The 16115-nt window shown below is 41.4% G+C and overlaps 2 protein-coding genes across 7 annotated transcripts in view; one reads left to right on the top strand and one right to left on the bottom strand.

Annotated features, from left to right (window-relative positions):
- VSNL1 (visinin like 1) overlaps positions 1-5870 on the top strand; it is a 112870-nt gene extending 107000 nt beyond the window's left edge. For both annotated transcript variants that reach the window (XM_078349925.1, XM_002758017.5), the window contains exon 4: positions 4611-5870. In XM_078349925.1, coding sequence (XP_078206051.1) covers positions 4611-4808 — 198 coding nt within the window. In that variant the 3' untranslated portion in view covers positions 4809-5870. The remainder of the gene's footprint in view (positions 1-4610) is intronic.
- A 7671-nt stretch (positions 5871-13541) lies between these two features.
- The window catches only part of SMC6 (structural maintenance of chromosomes 6), a 138158-nt gene continuing 135584 nt past the window's right edge, over positions 13542-16115 (bottom strand). For all 5 annotated transcript variants that reach the window (XM_078349918.1, XM_035273153.3, XM_008981110.5 and 2 more), the window contains one exon: positions 13542-15657. In XM_078349918.1, coding sequence (XP_078206044.1) covers positions 15543-15657 — 115 coding nt within the window. In that variant the 3' untranslated portion in view covers positions 13542-15542. The remainder of the gene's footprint in view (positions 15658-16115) is intronic.

Genomic DNA, 16115 nt, shown 5'->3' with positions numbered 1-16115 from the left:
CTTCAGCCAGAGCCCCAAGGACCATCCACGCTTACTCAAGTTGAATTGCTTGCAGTGAGGGAATCTTGGGGCAATTCAGCAGAAGGGTATTAAAAAGGACTGGTAGAATCTGGGCTTTGGGAGGGTGATTTGGAGAAGTTCGGGGAAGCAGGGGTTTGCCGTGGATTGGGTACCGTCAGGGAGTGGGGACGCTTCTGTGATTGGGTATCTCAATGATCTCACCTAGGAGGAGGGCACACAGGTGGACGGAGTGCTCTAATGGGTGACGCTCACGCATCACAGCCGGGATTAGGGATGCGTGGTGTTTTGTGTCTGTTCAGACTTCACGACAGAGTGGTTTTGTTTTTGTCTTGCTCCGTCATGGTCACAGGCATTTTGTGACATTGGCTGTATTTGGTGTGAGACCTGACTGTGAGGGCTGGGCCAGCTCCTGGCCACACCAAGGTTGGCAGACAGGCCAGGTCAGCTCCTGGCTGTCGGCGGCTGCTTTTCTTTCTCTTCATTCTTCCGTGTCTCTCCCCATCACTGCCAGCTCTTCCTTTCTTCTATTCAGCGTAGCGTTCTCATGAGGAGCTTCTGTGGATTGATTTCTCACCTGGTTGTGGGTCACATTTTCCTGCATCCTGACATGTGTAATAATTTTTATTGGTTCCTGGTCATTATGCATGTTACATTATAGTGTCTGTATTTTGTTGTCTTCATTTAAAGAGTGCTGAGATTAGTTTTGACAGGCAGGTAAGTGATACGTAAATTACTGTGATATTTCCGAGGCAGTTTTATAATTTTAAGCTTTTAGAGCAGATGGAGAGTAGCACTTCTGTAGTGAGTTAGCCCAGTGACCAACTTGTGACCATTTTGGGGTTCTTTTTTTTTTTTTGAGACAGTGTCTCGCTCTGTTGACCAGACTGCAGTGCAGTGACATGATCTCGGCTCATCGCATGCAACCTCTGCCTCCCGGGTTTAAGCAATTCTCCTGCCTCAGCCTCCCGAGTGGCTGGGATTACAGGCACCTGCCACCATGCCCAGCTAATTTTTGTATTTTTAGTAGAGACGAGGTTTCACTGTGTTGGCCAGGCTGGTCTCAAACTCCTGACCTCGTGATCCACCCACCTTGGCCTCCCAAAGTGTTGGGATAGCAAGCATGAACCATCACACCCGGCCCATTTTGGGGTTCTTAATGATTTTATCATATATTTAGTGAGGTTTCTCTATTCTGGCTGGTAGGACCAAGCCCCATGTGTGGTGATACTTACTCAGGTATTTAAGTGAAAGAAGACTTATTGGAGTATAACTAGACAGAGAATATAAATAGAAAAGAGGTTTCCAGAGGCCTGAGGCCCTGGGGCAACCTGATGTTTAGAGGTGAGGAACACGAGGCGCTGTCAGTAAAGGAGAAGGAGAAAGAATCGTCAACACAGTCAAAGTCAAAAAGGAAGAGCGAGGAGTCCGGGAAGAGTGTTTCACAGGGAAGGAATGGAACGGGCAGCCCTGTCAAATGCTATTGGTAGGAGAAGTAAAAATTGACAATTGGATTTGGAAGCTTGGAGACCACAGATGAACTAGCTGAGAGCAGTTTCAGAGGAGTCGGGGCCGCATCCTGATTGGAGCAGCCCAAGAGAATGAGAGTGGCAGAAGCAGACGGTGAGCATAGAAAAGTCTGCCAGAAGCTTTGCTTTGAAAAGAAGAATGGACAGTAGCCCTCCAGAATGACCAGGTGTGTAACAAGCTCTTTGCATTAAGAACTAGGATGCTCTGAAAGCCTGTGTGGGCTTCAAGCGTTGTTCAGCTTATTGTTCAGAAACTTCCTTGTGGACTTTCATATTCTGTGTGCAGCCTAGTTTCCCAACGAACATTGAGGAGACCTCCTAGGCAGATTTCTTCCTAGCTCCCTCTCTTCCTAGTTCCCTCTCTGGTCCTCTGCCCCGAAATTTCTGGCTATCTTCACCCTCCCGCTCCAACTGTCGTCTCTTCCAGTTCTTGAGACAGCCCTGCTTGGGACCCTCCTCCCTGTGCCATGGTTCTGGAAGGCCACTGGCCTGGGATCGTATGGTTCATCTAGTTTCCCACCTCTTAGGAATTGCGGTCTTGCATTGTCATTTGTAAAGTCTGAAAAGAGCCATTTCTTTTATTTTTGTCCAGTTTTCTGGTTCATACAGAAAGGCAAGTCAGTACAGGCCCATCATGGCTGGGGACCACCAGGGCATGTTCACACTGAGCTCTGGGTCTGGCGTGCCCTCGGCCTTTGAGATATTACCTGTAAGAGTCTGCATCGGAAACGGCCCTTCTTGGTTTTGTTTTCACAGTCCCACTTGCAGGGCTGCAGCATGGCTATGATTAATGAGACCCTGCCATTTTCAGAGCTGCTATCTGAGGTCCAGGTGGACCTCTTGTGCTTACATTTCTTCATACCCTGACTTTATTAATAGTGCACCTGTCTTGCTGTCTTCATTCATATCCATTGCCTCACATAAGGGCTTTTGATTTCACCTTTTAAAGGTCAGGGTGACAGTGGCAGCTGACATATAGACAGGCCATTTGTCTCTTTTTAAATTCCAGAGACAGTACACATTCTCTGCTTTTATCCTTGCGCACCACTCTAGCCATTAGACTAATCAGAACCATGTCTACCAATTATCCACAACATGGCCAGGTGCAGTGGCTCACGCCTGTAATCCCAGCACTTTGGGAGGCCGAGGCGGGTGGATCACGAGGTCAAGAGATCGAGACCATCCTGGTCAACATGGTGAAACCCCGTCTCTACTAAAAATACAAAAAAATTAGCTGGGCATGGTGGCGCAAGCCTGTAATCCCAGCTACTCAGGAGGCTGAGGCAGGAGAATTGCTTGAACTCTAGGTGGAGGTTGTGGTGAGCCAAGATCGCGCCATTGCACTCCGGCCTGGGTAACAAGAGCGACACTCTGTCTCAAAAAAAAAAAAAAAAAAAAAAAATTTATCCACAAAATGAAATTTCAAAAAGTCTGCCTCTTTTAGGGACAAATTTCTTAAAGTGTTCCATGATACATCGATACAATCTGGCTATAAAAGTGAATACACACAAAATATTTTATCTCAGTGGACATTGTAACTTGTTAAATAAAGCACTTTCTAGTTAGTGGTTTGCTCTGATTGGCATTTCTAAACCCAACTTTATGAGTTATAATTCACAGACCACAAATTCACCCATGTCAAGTGTACAACTTAGATTTTTAGTAAATGTACAGAAATATGCAACCATCACCATAATCTAAATTTAAAACATTTTTATTCCCCCAGTTGGAACCATCATGCCCAAAGGCCCGCTCCTACCCCAGGCTCAGGCAACCAGCATGCCACTGTGTCTCCATGGATTTGGCAGCCTTTCTGGCCGTTTCACACAAATGGAATCATGTTTGCGTCTGGCTTCTTTACATTGTTGAGATTTATCCATGTTGTACATATCCATTCTCCTTTGTTGCTAAAATAGTACTCTCTCTTTTTACTGTATACCTTTATCCTGTTTGTTGACGGTTGACGAGCAGTTGTTTCATTTCCACATTTTGGCTATTAATGATACTGCTATGAATGTTCTCATGCAAGACTTTGTATAGATGGGCATTTATTTTTTTAAGGGAATTTTCTAAGAAAGAAATTTTTTTATACTTTGGAAATTCCATATCAAGAATTAATTGCATATAATTAGTTGGCCTAGATAATTGGAATCTTCTCACTCTATTATTTAACTTATAAACAGCGTCCCTTCTCCACAACTCTCTCTAAACCAAATTCTTGCAGAGTTTAATTTTAATGGTACACCTGGCTTGGTTGTCTTGTTATATTCCAAGTTTCTTATCAGTTGGCCCCACATTTCATCTTTTCCTAAATCTCCAAGGCTAGTGCGTTTTGACTGTTTTCTGCACCTAAATGCAGAACGTTTAAAGTTGAACCCATCATGTTCCTTCCTGAACCTAGTCCTAAACCATTAGTTCTAATCTCCCCATTGAGCCACCCTTTCTACCCACTTCCTCTAGCCGGAAACCTGGGAGCCACCCCAAATTCTTCTATATCCAAGTGGTCACCAGACTGACCCATATTTGATTATGTCACTCTCTTATTCAATAGCATTTAAGGAGTTATTTGAAGTAAAGTTAAATTCTTTATCTTAGCCTAGGAAAACTGTGATCTGCTTCTCATTTCTCTCTCTTCAGCTTCATCTTTCAACACTTCACCTGACCCTCCCTCCTACTGTCCCTTGCCCCACCACATTCCATGCTCCAGCAAGCTAAAGCTTTTTCATTTGTTCAGTATTTATTGAAGACCTACGATGTGCTAGGCATTGTACCAAGCCCTGGACTTATAGGAGTAAGCAAAGCAATGATCCCTAGCTCCACACAATGTACTCTTTAGTGGGGAAGACAAAGCAGTTATTTTAATAAAGATGAGACGTATTCTGATGGGGGTGATGGTATGGGTTGTCACAGAAACTTGCAGCACGAGAAGTGAAACTCCTCTGGGAAAAGGGATGCTGAGGCTTGGAGGATGGGTGGGATCCAGTCAAGTGAAGAGGAGGCAAGAAAAGCTCTCTGTCCTCCTGGGTTTCTGGTAATAGCACCTTCAATGCTCTTTTCCCCAAGGCTATCTACAAAATGGTGGGCACTGTGATCATGATGAAAATGAATGAAGATGGCCTGACGCCTGAGCAGCGAGTAGACAAGATTTTCAGCAAGATGGATAAGAACAAAGACGACCAGATTACACTGGATGAATTCAAAGAAGCTGCAAAGAGCGACCCTTCCATTGTATTACTTCTGCAGTGCGACATCCAGAAATGAGCTGATGTCAATGCTATGGACTGCACAAAAGTCTCAATGTTCCATTCAGTCTGCAGCTATTCACACATACACACACACACACACACACACACACACACACACACACACAAATATTGCTTGGACTACCTATAAATGGACTTGCTTCTTGTGTTTGAAACACTTGTGTGCATGAGAATGTCATTTGCTAATGAATTTTAAAAGCATATATAAAACAAAACCTGCCACAGTGCGATATGTGTAATATCATTTCATAAAAACCCTCTTCCTCCAAAGCCTGGGCAGAAATGTGCTGCAAAGAGTTATATGATTTCTTGTTCATGTTTTGCTAATGCTCGTATCTCCTTGATTACATAATGTTAGTAGCACTGAGACCCCCACGGTAATGTAACTTAATTATAAGCTTTGTCACCACCCTCCTGTAAAATAGTATTGGACAGACATGGAGGGCCCCTTGGCTCCTGTGTCTCATCCACACACCACAAGAGCTTGTATTATCAGTGAATATAAATGTACTACATTTGCATGCCTTTTGGGTTTGCCTTAATTCTTACCTCATTTGCATCCTACCAATCTGGAAAGAGCTATTTTGGATGAATGCAGTATAAAATGTAAAATCCCTGCTAAATGATTTATTGATTAAGTATATCTATCTATATATACATATACACAAAGATATTATTTATTGAAAGTAAAAAAAAGATGGAAGTGTATTGGTTTCTGTTTGAATTTTCAAAGGCTTCCAATGTGGTGGCAATAAATGTCCCAAATAAATTTATAACAATTGATTTCCCCCCTAATTCTTATTTTATAATTTTAAAATTGCAGCAGATGCTTATAATAATCATGGTCAGCTAGCAACAGCGTACTAAATCTACTGTTAAATACACAACTTTGGAATCTGAAGAATGAATGACAACAAAAGGAAAAAAAAAGCAACTTTCCAACTTTTCATCCAGGCTCCCAAAAGAAGGACAATGAACATGGCATGTGAAGAGTAAAACAGATTTGTTCATTTCGAAAAAAGATGTTCATTCTATGACAATAAATTTTATCTCAGTGTGACTTTGGTGCTAACAATGTATGTTCAGTGCAACTACATAGAGCTGTGCACACACAGTAGGTGGACTGCGGGTGTCCTCCAGCATAAGTCAGTAGGAAAGAAGACGTCTGTCTTCCCAAATCTAAAGTATACAAAAAATAACAATACTTTTAATAATAGAACAGAACTCTGACTCTTTTGGTCTTGAAAAAGGCAGAAGAGATTCCATCGAAACCTCTAAAAGCAGGTTTGCATTTTAAGAACGTGCCCCGCTAAGGAGCTGAGTTTTTTACACAGCACTGCCCAATAGTACTTTCTCTGATGACTGGAAGGTCTACATCTGCACTGCACACTAGCTATAACTGCCCTATGACAATTCAGCACTTCAAGTATGGCTAGCGTGACTGAGGAACTGAATCTTCTTCTGCAATTAAATGTAATTTGCCACATATAGCTAGTGGCTTTAGTAACAGACACTGTAGTGCTATATTACTTATTCAAGTATTTTTTATTGAATGCATTTATTTTTACCATTCTTTGTCTTAGGATCATTAAGTGACACAAAACTAGGGCCTAATGATTTTATTCATCCATTTAACAAGAAATGGTGACCCCATTACAAACACTTAGGATGCCAGTGGTACCTGAAACACTGATAGAACCAAAATTCTGCCCTGAGAAGACAGTCCTATATGTGAATGGAATGTCCTAAAACCCTTCGCCCTTGCTCATGGTGAGCCCAAAGTGTAGGCAGGGAGAGATCAGGGAGGCCCAGTACATCTCAAGACTCCTTCCCAACTAAGTGACTACAGTTGTAGTCAGGTGGCAACTGGAGCTGAAATGGGCCTGGAGCAGCTGGGGGCTGATTAGGGATTTCTGCTCTTGCAGTCTCAGGAGTCATACTATTTACAGGTAGGTAGGTGAGGAGCTGGGGAGTTCTTCAGAATGGCACCTGCTTAAGCCAGGCTCTGAGTAATTCCTTCATAACAAATCTTCATTGATCACCTACTGTGCACCTAACATCATTCTTGTGTGGTGAGGGAGACACACTAAATACATAGACACACAAATGCCAAATATAATACCGATGAAGAAGAGCAGGCCAAGGTACAGGAAGGGGAGTGATGGGATACTTTGGTGGCCTTTTGCAATAAGGTGGTGAGGTGACATTTGAAGTAAGACCTTCATGAAAGGAAGGAACTATATCTGGGGCACTTAGGGAAAATGAACCCTCCAGCAGACTCACTAGTTCTTTTTATAAATAAAATGTAGAAGCTGGGCCAGCAAGCAAGCATCTTGTTAAGTCCCTGCTGCTGTGAGAGTGTGGAGTGGTGCAGTGATCCTGGAGAGAATGTCCAGCAGCATGTACCTAGAAGTATACCATTCCCTCTGTCCCAGCATTCCCACTCCAGGTTTATTATCCCAAGAAACTCCCACTGAGTGCTATAAGGGGACATGTCCCAGGATGGTTGTGGGGTGGGTATTGGAGGCAATCTAGTGGTTCACCACTAGAAAAACAGGTAAGGAAAACACGGTGGATGCACCCTATGGCATGCTACACAGCAGCTGGAAACAACAGACTGATGGACACAGCGACATGGGCATTTAAAAAATGCTGAGTGGAAGGAAAAGACCAAAATATATTGCCCAGTATTATATTCATATATAAATGAAAGACACATTCTCACAAAATAACTCACATAAAATTAAAGGAAATACCACATTATAATGGTTTCTATGGGTTTGGGTGGTGTTGGGAGTGGGTTCAGTTACGATTGCTCCGTGACATCTTGACCCCCAAACCTAGAGGCTTAAAATGAGAACAATCACTTTATTATTTTTCCTGGCTTCTGTGGACCAGAAAGTCGAAGGAAAGGGCTCAAATGAATGATTCTGCCTCATGGTCTCTCATACAGTTGTAGTCAGGTAGCAGCTGGAGCTGAAATGGGCCTGGAGCAGCTGGGGGCTGATTAGGGATTTCTGCTCTTGCAGTCTCAGGAGTTATACTATTTACACAGGGGCTGTGGTCTCCAGCACAACTATTCATACAAAGTTGGAAGTTTTATCATCTTTTCTGACCTAGCCTCTGAAGTCACGAAGTGTCACTTCCACAGTATGCTACTGGTAACAAGAAAGCCACACACCCATCCACATTCAAGGGAATTGGACTCCATCTCTGGCAAGATTCTAGAAGAGTATGTGGCATAAAAGAAACTGTTGCCATCATCTTTGGAAAACAATCTGCTACAGTCTACCTTGCAGCCACAGTTCATAGCCTTTCCCATGCAAGATTGTTCATCCCCTCCCAAGAAACCACAAAATCTCGTACGATTATGACTTCAAGGTCAGGCTTGAGGCCCAAGATCTCATCATATAAAGCTCCTCATATGCAGTTTTTCAATGACAGCACACTGAATCCCATTCTTCCTGATCCAAAGGCTTAAAAATGAATAGAGAATTATCTCCTCTCTTCACTTCAACATGCAACATGCAATGATGGTACAGACTTAGAATAACTGCAATAGACACCCTTTCCAAAAAGGGGGAAGAGGAAAGCGCACAGCAATCTCTGGTCCACAGCAATTCTGAAATCCAGCCAGGTACACCCTGTAAGGTCCTTGACTAGGGTTTGGTCCTGCTCTCTGGGGGGTTTCTCTCCATGATTCTCGGATCTGCGTTCTGTGCACATTTCTACCCTCTGGGCCATCCTTCCTTTTTCATTAAAGAAATAATAAATTTGTGTTTACAGCTGAGTAGTTTTCTCAATCTACTCCCTGACCATACAATTTCAGGAGGAGAAAGACTCTTTATTTTGTACTGTCTCTTTGTCTTTCAGTCTAAGCTGACATTCTTTTAAAAACCTTATGGGTTTCTCATGTGACAGTTTATAAAATCCACTCCATAAGCAGAGGCTTATTGTAAGATTGCTATAGAACACCCCTAATAATCTGAGAAGCCCTACTGTTTAATGGAGACAACCCAAAAGGCGCATTTTAGAAGGCAGACTGCTGCCTGTCTGAAAAGGTCTAAAAACACCGCCTTAGATCTTTCTGAGGTCCTCACAGAGGACCTTACAGTCCCACTCTGGATTTGACTTTTGCACTGAAGCCATTTCATATTTGAAAATCAGTTTCCACCTTGAAGAGCACCTGGGAACGAGAAACAGTCTCATCTCCTTTGTATATAATTGCTTGTTCTTCATTCGTCTCTCTTTTCACATTGTGTCACGGGCAGCAAAGAATAGCCAAGGGGTCCTTTTCGTACTTTGTCTAGACATCTGCTTGGCTAGATCACCTTATTTATTGGGTACATCTCCTATTTTCCATGTTACCCAAGCATCCATGTTGGTAAACACCTTTTCTCCCACTCTCAGTTGCATTTTTTTTTTATTTCTTTTTTTTTTTTTGAGACAGAGTCTTGCTCTGTTGCCAGGCTGGAGTACAGTGGCACAATCTCAGCTCACCGCAACCTCCGCCTCCCTTGTTCAAGCAATTCTCCTGCCTCAGCCTCCCAAGTAGCTGGGACTATAGGCACATGCCACCACGCCCAGCTAATTTTTGTATTTTTTAGTAGAGACAGGGTTTCACCATGTTGGCCAGGATGGCCCCAATCATCTGACCTTGTGATCAACCCACCTCAGCCTCCCAAAGTGCTGAGATTACAGGCGTGAGCCACTGCACCCAGCCTCAATTTATTATTCTTACTTTCCTTCAGCTCTCCCCAAAAGCATCCTTGAAACCTTAGGCTTCTGCTAACAGCTTCTGCAAGGCCCTGTAGATTCATGAACAGTCTCCTCGAGACCCTTCCAGCCAGTGTCACATGGCTTAGGTTTATTTTTATTTTGGTACTTCTACTTCCAGATACCAGTTACTATCACCATATAACAAATCACCACAAAGTTTAGTGACTTCAAATGATTACTGAATTACCTCTGAGTTTTTGTGGACCACAAATTCTCAGATGATTCACTTGGGCAGTCTGGCTTGGGACTGCTCATGTAGTTACAGTGAGATGGTGAAACACAAAGTGGCTGGAGCAGCTGAGGGCTGGCAGGGCGTCTCTCGCTCTCCATGCAGCCTGCCTGGGCTTTCTCAGGTGGCGGCCTCAGGGAAGTCAGATTGCCTCCACACCAGCACAGGGCTCCAGCATGAGTATTCCAGAGATCAAGGCGGGACCTTCATTCCTTTTCATTGCCTTTCTGGCCTAGCCTTGGGAATTACAAAGTATTCTTTTTACTGCATTCTGTTGGTTATAAGAGAGTTACAAATCTGATGAGATGAAGAAGAGAATTAGACTCTATAAGGCAAGGTTCTGGGAGAACATGGGAGGGATCTACCGTTGTGGCCATCTTTGGAAAATACAACCTGTTACAGGGAATAAAGAATGATGACAAAAGGAAATAATTACTGCATTCCTCAGTGTTGAAGGTAGCCATTAGCTGAGGTGTACCTTTAACTAAACCCTCTGCAACTGAGTTCCATTTAAACACACATTGTATCTTAGCAACCGGAATCCTTCCTGACCTTGCTTCCTAACCAGCTACAGCGGTTCCTTCAGAAAGGACTCAATATGGGATTCCTTTAATCAAGTGGGCCTGGGTTCTACTGGTTCTAGCTTACACTCAAAACTGCCATTTTAATTACCATGTTAACGAGCTGTTTAACCCCTGCTGCTGTTCCGAAGGGAAAATGGCCCCAAGTTTCTTTTTTTTTTTTTTTTCTTTTCTTTTCAGAATCTTGCTCTGTCACCCAGGCTGGAGTGCAGTGATGCAACATCAGCTCACTACAACCTCCACCTAATGGATTCAAGATTCTCTTGTCTCAGCTTCCCGAGTAGCTGGGCCTACAGGCATGTGCCACCAAGCCCGGCTAATTTTTGTATTTTTAGTAGAAACAAGGTTTCACCGCGTTGGTCAAGCTTGTCTCAAATTCCTGACCTCAAGTGATCTGCCCGCCTCAGCCTCCCAAAGTACTGGGGTTTATAGGCGTGAGGCACTGCGTCCCGCCAACCCCTGCCAAGTGTCTGATTTTCTATACCTTGTCTAGCCTCAACTCTTTCTCTATTCAGAAGTCGTAAGTTCCCATATTTCCTCTCATACTGGAAATAACTTTTAAAAAGGGAATCATATTGCTTTAAGGCTTCATTTTTTCCTGTAATTCATTTATTCAGGGTTACAGTCTCTGGATGAATATGAAATACTTTCTTAAAGAAGAGATCAGATGCTTATTTCTTCCACACAGTTGGAAATCACATCAAGAAGTAAAGCACAGGCTTAAACAGATGTTTTTAGAGATCCTCACAGCAAAGGATGTACAGGGGTCTAGCAAGAAATGTCCAGTCAGAGCTTCTAAGTAAAATGACATTGTTCCCTTACCTTCTTTTTTGAAAACAATTAAGTTTCCCAAATAGTTTGGGCATGCAATTTGAATTTTTTTCCGAGCATTTTGCAGATCTTCAGACTCCAAGGCATATTAATTTCCAAGTTCTACACTTACCAATGTAGTTACCAATCAAGTACCTGATTAACTGTTTAGTGTCTAAAGAGTTATCTCAAGATTGCATGTTCAACCCAGTTATCCTCTCCCCACACAGGAGTCCATTACTCCCTCCACTCCTGCATTGTACCTACCCCTGTGAGTGAACCATGTTCATCCAGCTGTTTACGCCTCAGCCCCAAGAAAATGATCCTTGATCCTCTCTCACAACTCCAGTTATTCTCATTGGCAAGTCTTGCTGCCTCTTTATTTCAAATCTGAGCCGGGCGTGGTGGCTCACGCTTGTAATCCAAGCACTTTGGAGGTCAATGTGGGAGAATGACCTGAGGTCCGGAGTTCAAGACCAGCCTGACCAACATGGTGAAATCCCGTCTTTAAAATAAAATAAAATAAAAAAGACAGCGCAAATGTCATCTTCCCCAAGAAGTTCTTCTTGAGCCTCCCGCTGCTGTGACCTCTGTCTCCTTGGAAATCTTAAAGCTCTGACTCCTTCAACCACAAACTTGCCATTTGCACATAATCTCCCAAATCTGAATGTTTCTGTTTACAACACCTTAGTCCAAGTCACCATGACTCCTTACCTGAACCACGGCAAAAGTCTCCAAACTGCTCATCCTCTTTCCACGTTTGCTCCACCTTCATCTACTCACACAGCAGCCAAGGGCTTCTTTTAAAATGCATTCACCAGGTCTGCTGCTTAATGTAATTTTAGGGCCTCAAATGATCTCACTCTGCCTACCTCTGAGGTTTACCCCCTACCAATCCTCCTTGCTCACTAAGCTCTATCAACACTGGCCTTACAATTCCTAGACATGAAGTTCAATCTCTTCTCAAGCCCCATGCCCTATTCCTTCTGCTGTCCCCTCTGCCTTGCATATTTTCCTCCCCACGGCTTGCCCTGTCACTTGTTGCAGACTTGTACTCAAACACTAACTTCTGTTTTGTTCCCGACACTCCATTCAGAATACCAGTCCTCCCCACCCTCTCACATCCTTACCCTGCTTATTATTCATAAGAATTACTATTCACTGAAATTATGTATGGCATTGCTGATGTCTAACTAGACTTTAAACTCCATGAAGGCAGATTTAGTAGTATTTTAAGTACCAGTCTTCCTAGTACTTAAAACAGTCCCTAGCTCATGGCACGAACTTAATCATTTTTGAATGAATTAATCTCTACATTTTCAAACTGAAGAAAAATTAGGCAAAAAAAGCCCTCTTAAGCTTGCTATAATTAGTGAGTACACTCAGGCCACTTCTGTTTCTATAGATTCTATCCATATGCCAATGCCAAAATTAATATGCTAAATATCAATATTATATATACTTCAGAAAACTTCATTTGCTGACTCAAAGAAACAGGTTATTTATATCCACATTATTACTTTGCCAACCCTTAAATAACAAAACCTGTTCCTATAAATATTCTGATATGTCTTCACGTCCATGGGCATTTAGTTCAAGCCATGAAACATTGGTAACTTTAAACTTTTAGGACTGCAAATTTCAAATCAAGTTCTCCTGAAAATCTGAATTGGTCAAAGAAGAAGACATATATGTAGCTGTACAGCTAAGTCAACCATGTAACCAAAAAGTATCGCCCTAGGACAAAGTTTCTAAACACTTTCTCCCCCTCCCCACACCTAGTTTGTACTCAGGAAAAAGTTTAATCAGATATTCTGGATCACTTCGTTTTCATCAGTTGGCAACATTTCTAATCCAATTAATGATTGCCAGCCAATAGCTTCCTATACAGAATTTAATCATTTTGGTCTCCACATATAAACAGCCCAAACATGAGGAAGATATGCCCCACTCCCAAAAAAAAGCACTAGGAAATGGAAGGAAGAAATGAGACATGAAAACTTGCAAAATATTTAAGAAGGCAATTACTGAAACTTTAGTTTTGATTACTAATATAAGTAACTGTTATTTATACTTTGGTTTATGAAAACTTATCACACTTGTCACTTTAAGAATGATTTTAATCGTTTCTACTCCCACAGATTTGAAAGGTTAAGACTTAAGATCCAAGCACGCCTTTCTTGTTTTCTGGAACCTCATTCGGTGACAGCTGCAATGATGACAAACTAGCGGTTAAAGAGTCACCCGTATGATGTACTGAGGTCACGATTCATAGAGGATCAATTTGGTCAATTAATACTACTTTCCCCAATTCACAAAAGCATGACCTTAATACATACAAATTTCAAGTTTTATTTTTAGAAGTTACACATATTTTAAAGAACAATTTCTTTTTATTCTTTTATTCTAATAATAATATCACTACTTAGAACATTAAAGGAAGGTATTTTCACTTATGTGAGTTGAAACCAAAACTTTGTGAGGCCAAAGCAATGAATAACCTTTAATTCAATAAGAGATGCTGGGATACCTGAGGATTATGTTTGCCATTCTGTATTAAAGAGCACAACATTCAAAACTATAACTAAAATTCAGACACTGTAGTTTCTTAGCTAGTGAAAGTTTATGCATTTGGTATATTCTCCTTCATTTTTAATTTGGAAAAGCACATGTATGTTAAAAATAGTCTTAATACAAAGGCATTACAAATGTAAATTTAAAAATCAGACTTTGTACGATCAGTGAGAAATGTTAAAAATACTCAGCACACACTTTCCTCTTCCTGGAAATTCTTAAGAGTAGAAAGCACAAGTTTTTAAACTTCTCATTTGGCAACAAACCTCAACTTAAGACTAAAGTGTCTTAAGCTTCTTTCCCCACCAAAAACACAAAATCTAGTTTTCCTCAATAACTAGAGAAGAGTGCCTGCTCTTAATATACTACCCTTTTTCTGAAAATAGTTCAATTTCATAAACATTTATTCTAATATTTATTGCTACTATTGTAAGGAATGCTTCTTGATATCCCATATTCTTTAAAAGTTTAGCATGAATCCCAGTATCAAAGAATACAGGGAGCAATACTATTCATGTTTTCTAAAATAAAAAGTTCATGGGCCGGGCACGGTGGCTCAAGCCTATAATCCCAGCACTTTGGGAGGCCGAGGCGGGTGGATCACGAGGTCAAGAAATCGCGACCATCCTGGTCAACATGGTGAAACCCCATCTCTACTAAAAATACAAAAAATTAGCTGGGCATGGTGGCACATGCCTGTAATCCCAGCTACTCAGGAGGCTGAGGCAGGAGAATTGCCTGAACCCAGGAGGTGGAGGTCGTGGTGAGCCGAGATCCCGCCATTGCACTCCAGCCTGGGTAACAAGTGGGAAACTCTATCTCAAAAAAAAAAAAAAAAAAAAAAAAAAAGTTCATAAATGTCGCATTTTTACAATAACTGTATTTGATCATTCTAAGAAGCACACTTTTTAACACCTCTAAATCAGATGAGTCTCAGAACTGATTTCGGCTCACCGTCAACAGCATAGCCTCAGGCTCCTGCAGCCACTAGCTACTCTTCTGCTACATGAGGATCCACCCTCTGCTCCCAGTTTTCCCAGCCCTTCTCCCAGCCTGTGTCCTCTCAGCTGAGGGCAAGCCTGAAGAGTCCCTGACCCTGGACTGCAGACTGAGGGCTTTTAAACCAGGCAAGCATGCTGCAGATCAGAGTGAAAAACTGTCATTATCCAGTTCTGATACTGGTTGCAGGTTCTTGGCAGGCTGATCAGTTAAAGGACTGAGAAAACAGAACGTGTAAAAGTTGGCAAAGCTTCAGTGCTCCGTAAAGTGTCTTATCCTGCCCTTGCATCCCACCCTCTGGAATGAGAAATCCCTCCCTTCATCCATTTTTGATAACTATAGAATGTAATATCTGTAAAAGTAAAACTAAATATAATCAGGTACTCGAACTTTTATTTTCTTACAAAATCCTATAGAAATGAACTCAAACTAAACAGATATGTACATGTATATATGTACAAAATTTTACTTCTGAAAAACAATCTATAAAAATAGATGGTAACATAACAAAAACAAACTTAAAAAGATTTAAAACCAGTACTATGAAACTGACTTTCTTAAAGGAAAGTAATAGTAATCTTAAATTGCTGGTTGTCGTTGCTTTTCTAGGCTTATTTATACATTTGATTGGGGTTGGATATATAAAGGAGTTTATTTCATTTCAAAATGCCTCCAGTCTCATTTTATTATATCCAAGAGTTCAGAATTTTTCCTTCCCTTCACAAATCCAACATGAGGACAAGGCATGTAAAGTTACAGATCAACTTTGGTCATCTTCTTCTTCTTGAGTCACAGGTCTGAAAGGCAACGTAGTTTGTCCTCTTTCAGGATCCGACATTCGGAGAATTCTTATTAGTTTACTTGACGGAAGTGAACTACAAGAAACAAAATCAGTTACTCAAATTTCCAAGAAGCCCTCTGCCCATTAAAAAAAATTCTAATATTACCTCATGAAAATATAAACCTAAATATTTGGCTATTATCTGGGATATGTCTAATATCTATAGTTCTAGGAGAAACACTATTTGCAATAAGGAAATAATTTGTTTTCATTTTTAAAAATTAACTTCCTAAGTTTGGAGGAAAAGAAAATGAAAGAGATTTATATATCAACTATTTTTAATTTTTGCTATTGTCAAGCAAGGAAGACATTACCTGAATATTCTCAACCACAAATTTAAATCCCCATATAATCACATGGCCACTTTAGAGACAGAATATCAACTCTAAGTGACATAGTGCCTGACACATTGTAGGCACCCAGTAAATACTGACTGACAGCAGAGTAAAACTCTTTGTTTAGCGAGATTGTTATCTGTTAAGTCACCAAGAG

This window comes from Callithrix jacchus, chromosome 14 (assembly GCF_049354715.1).
Source record: "Callithrix jacchus isolate 240 chromosome 14, calJac240_pri, whole genome shotgun sequence".
Lineage (NCBI taxonomy): Eukaryota > Metazoa > Chordata > Mammalia > Primates > Cebidae > Callithrix > Callithrix jacchus.
The sequence above is the reverse complement of the archived record's forward strand: the minus strand, read 5'-3'. Positions and strand labels throughout refer to the sequence as shown.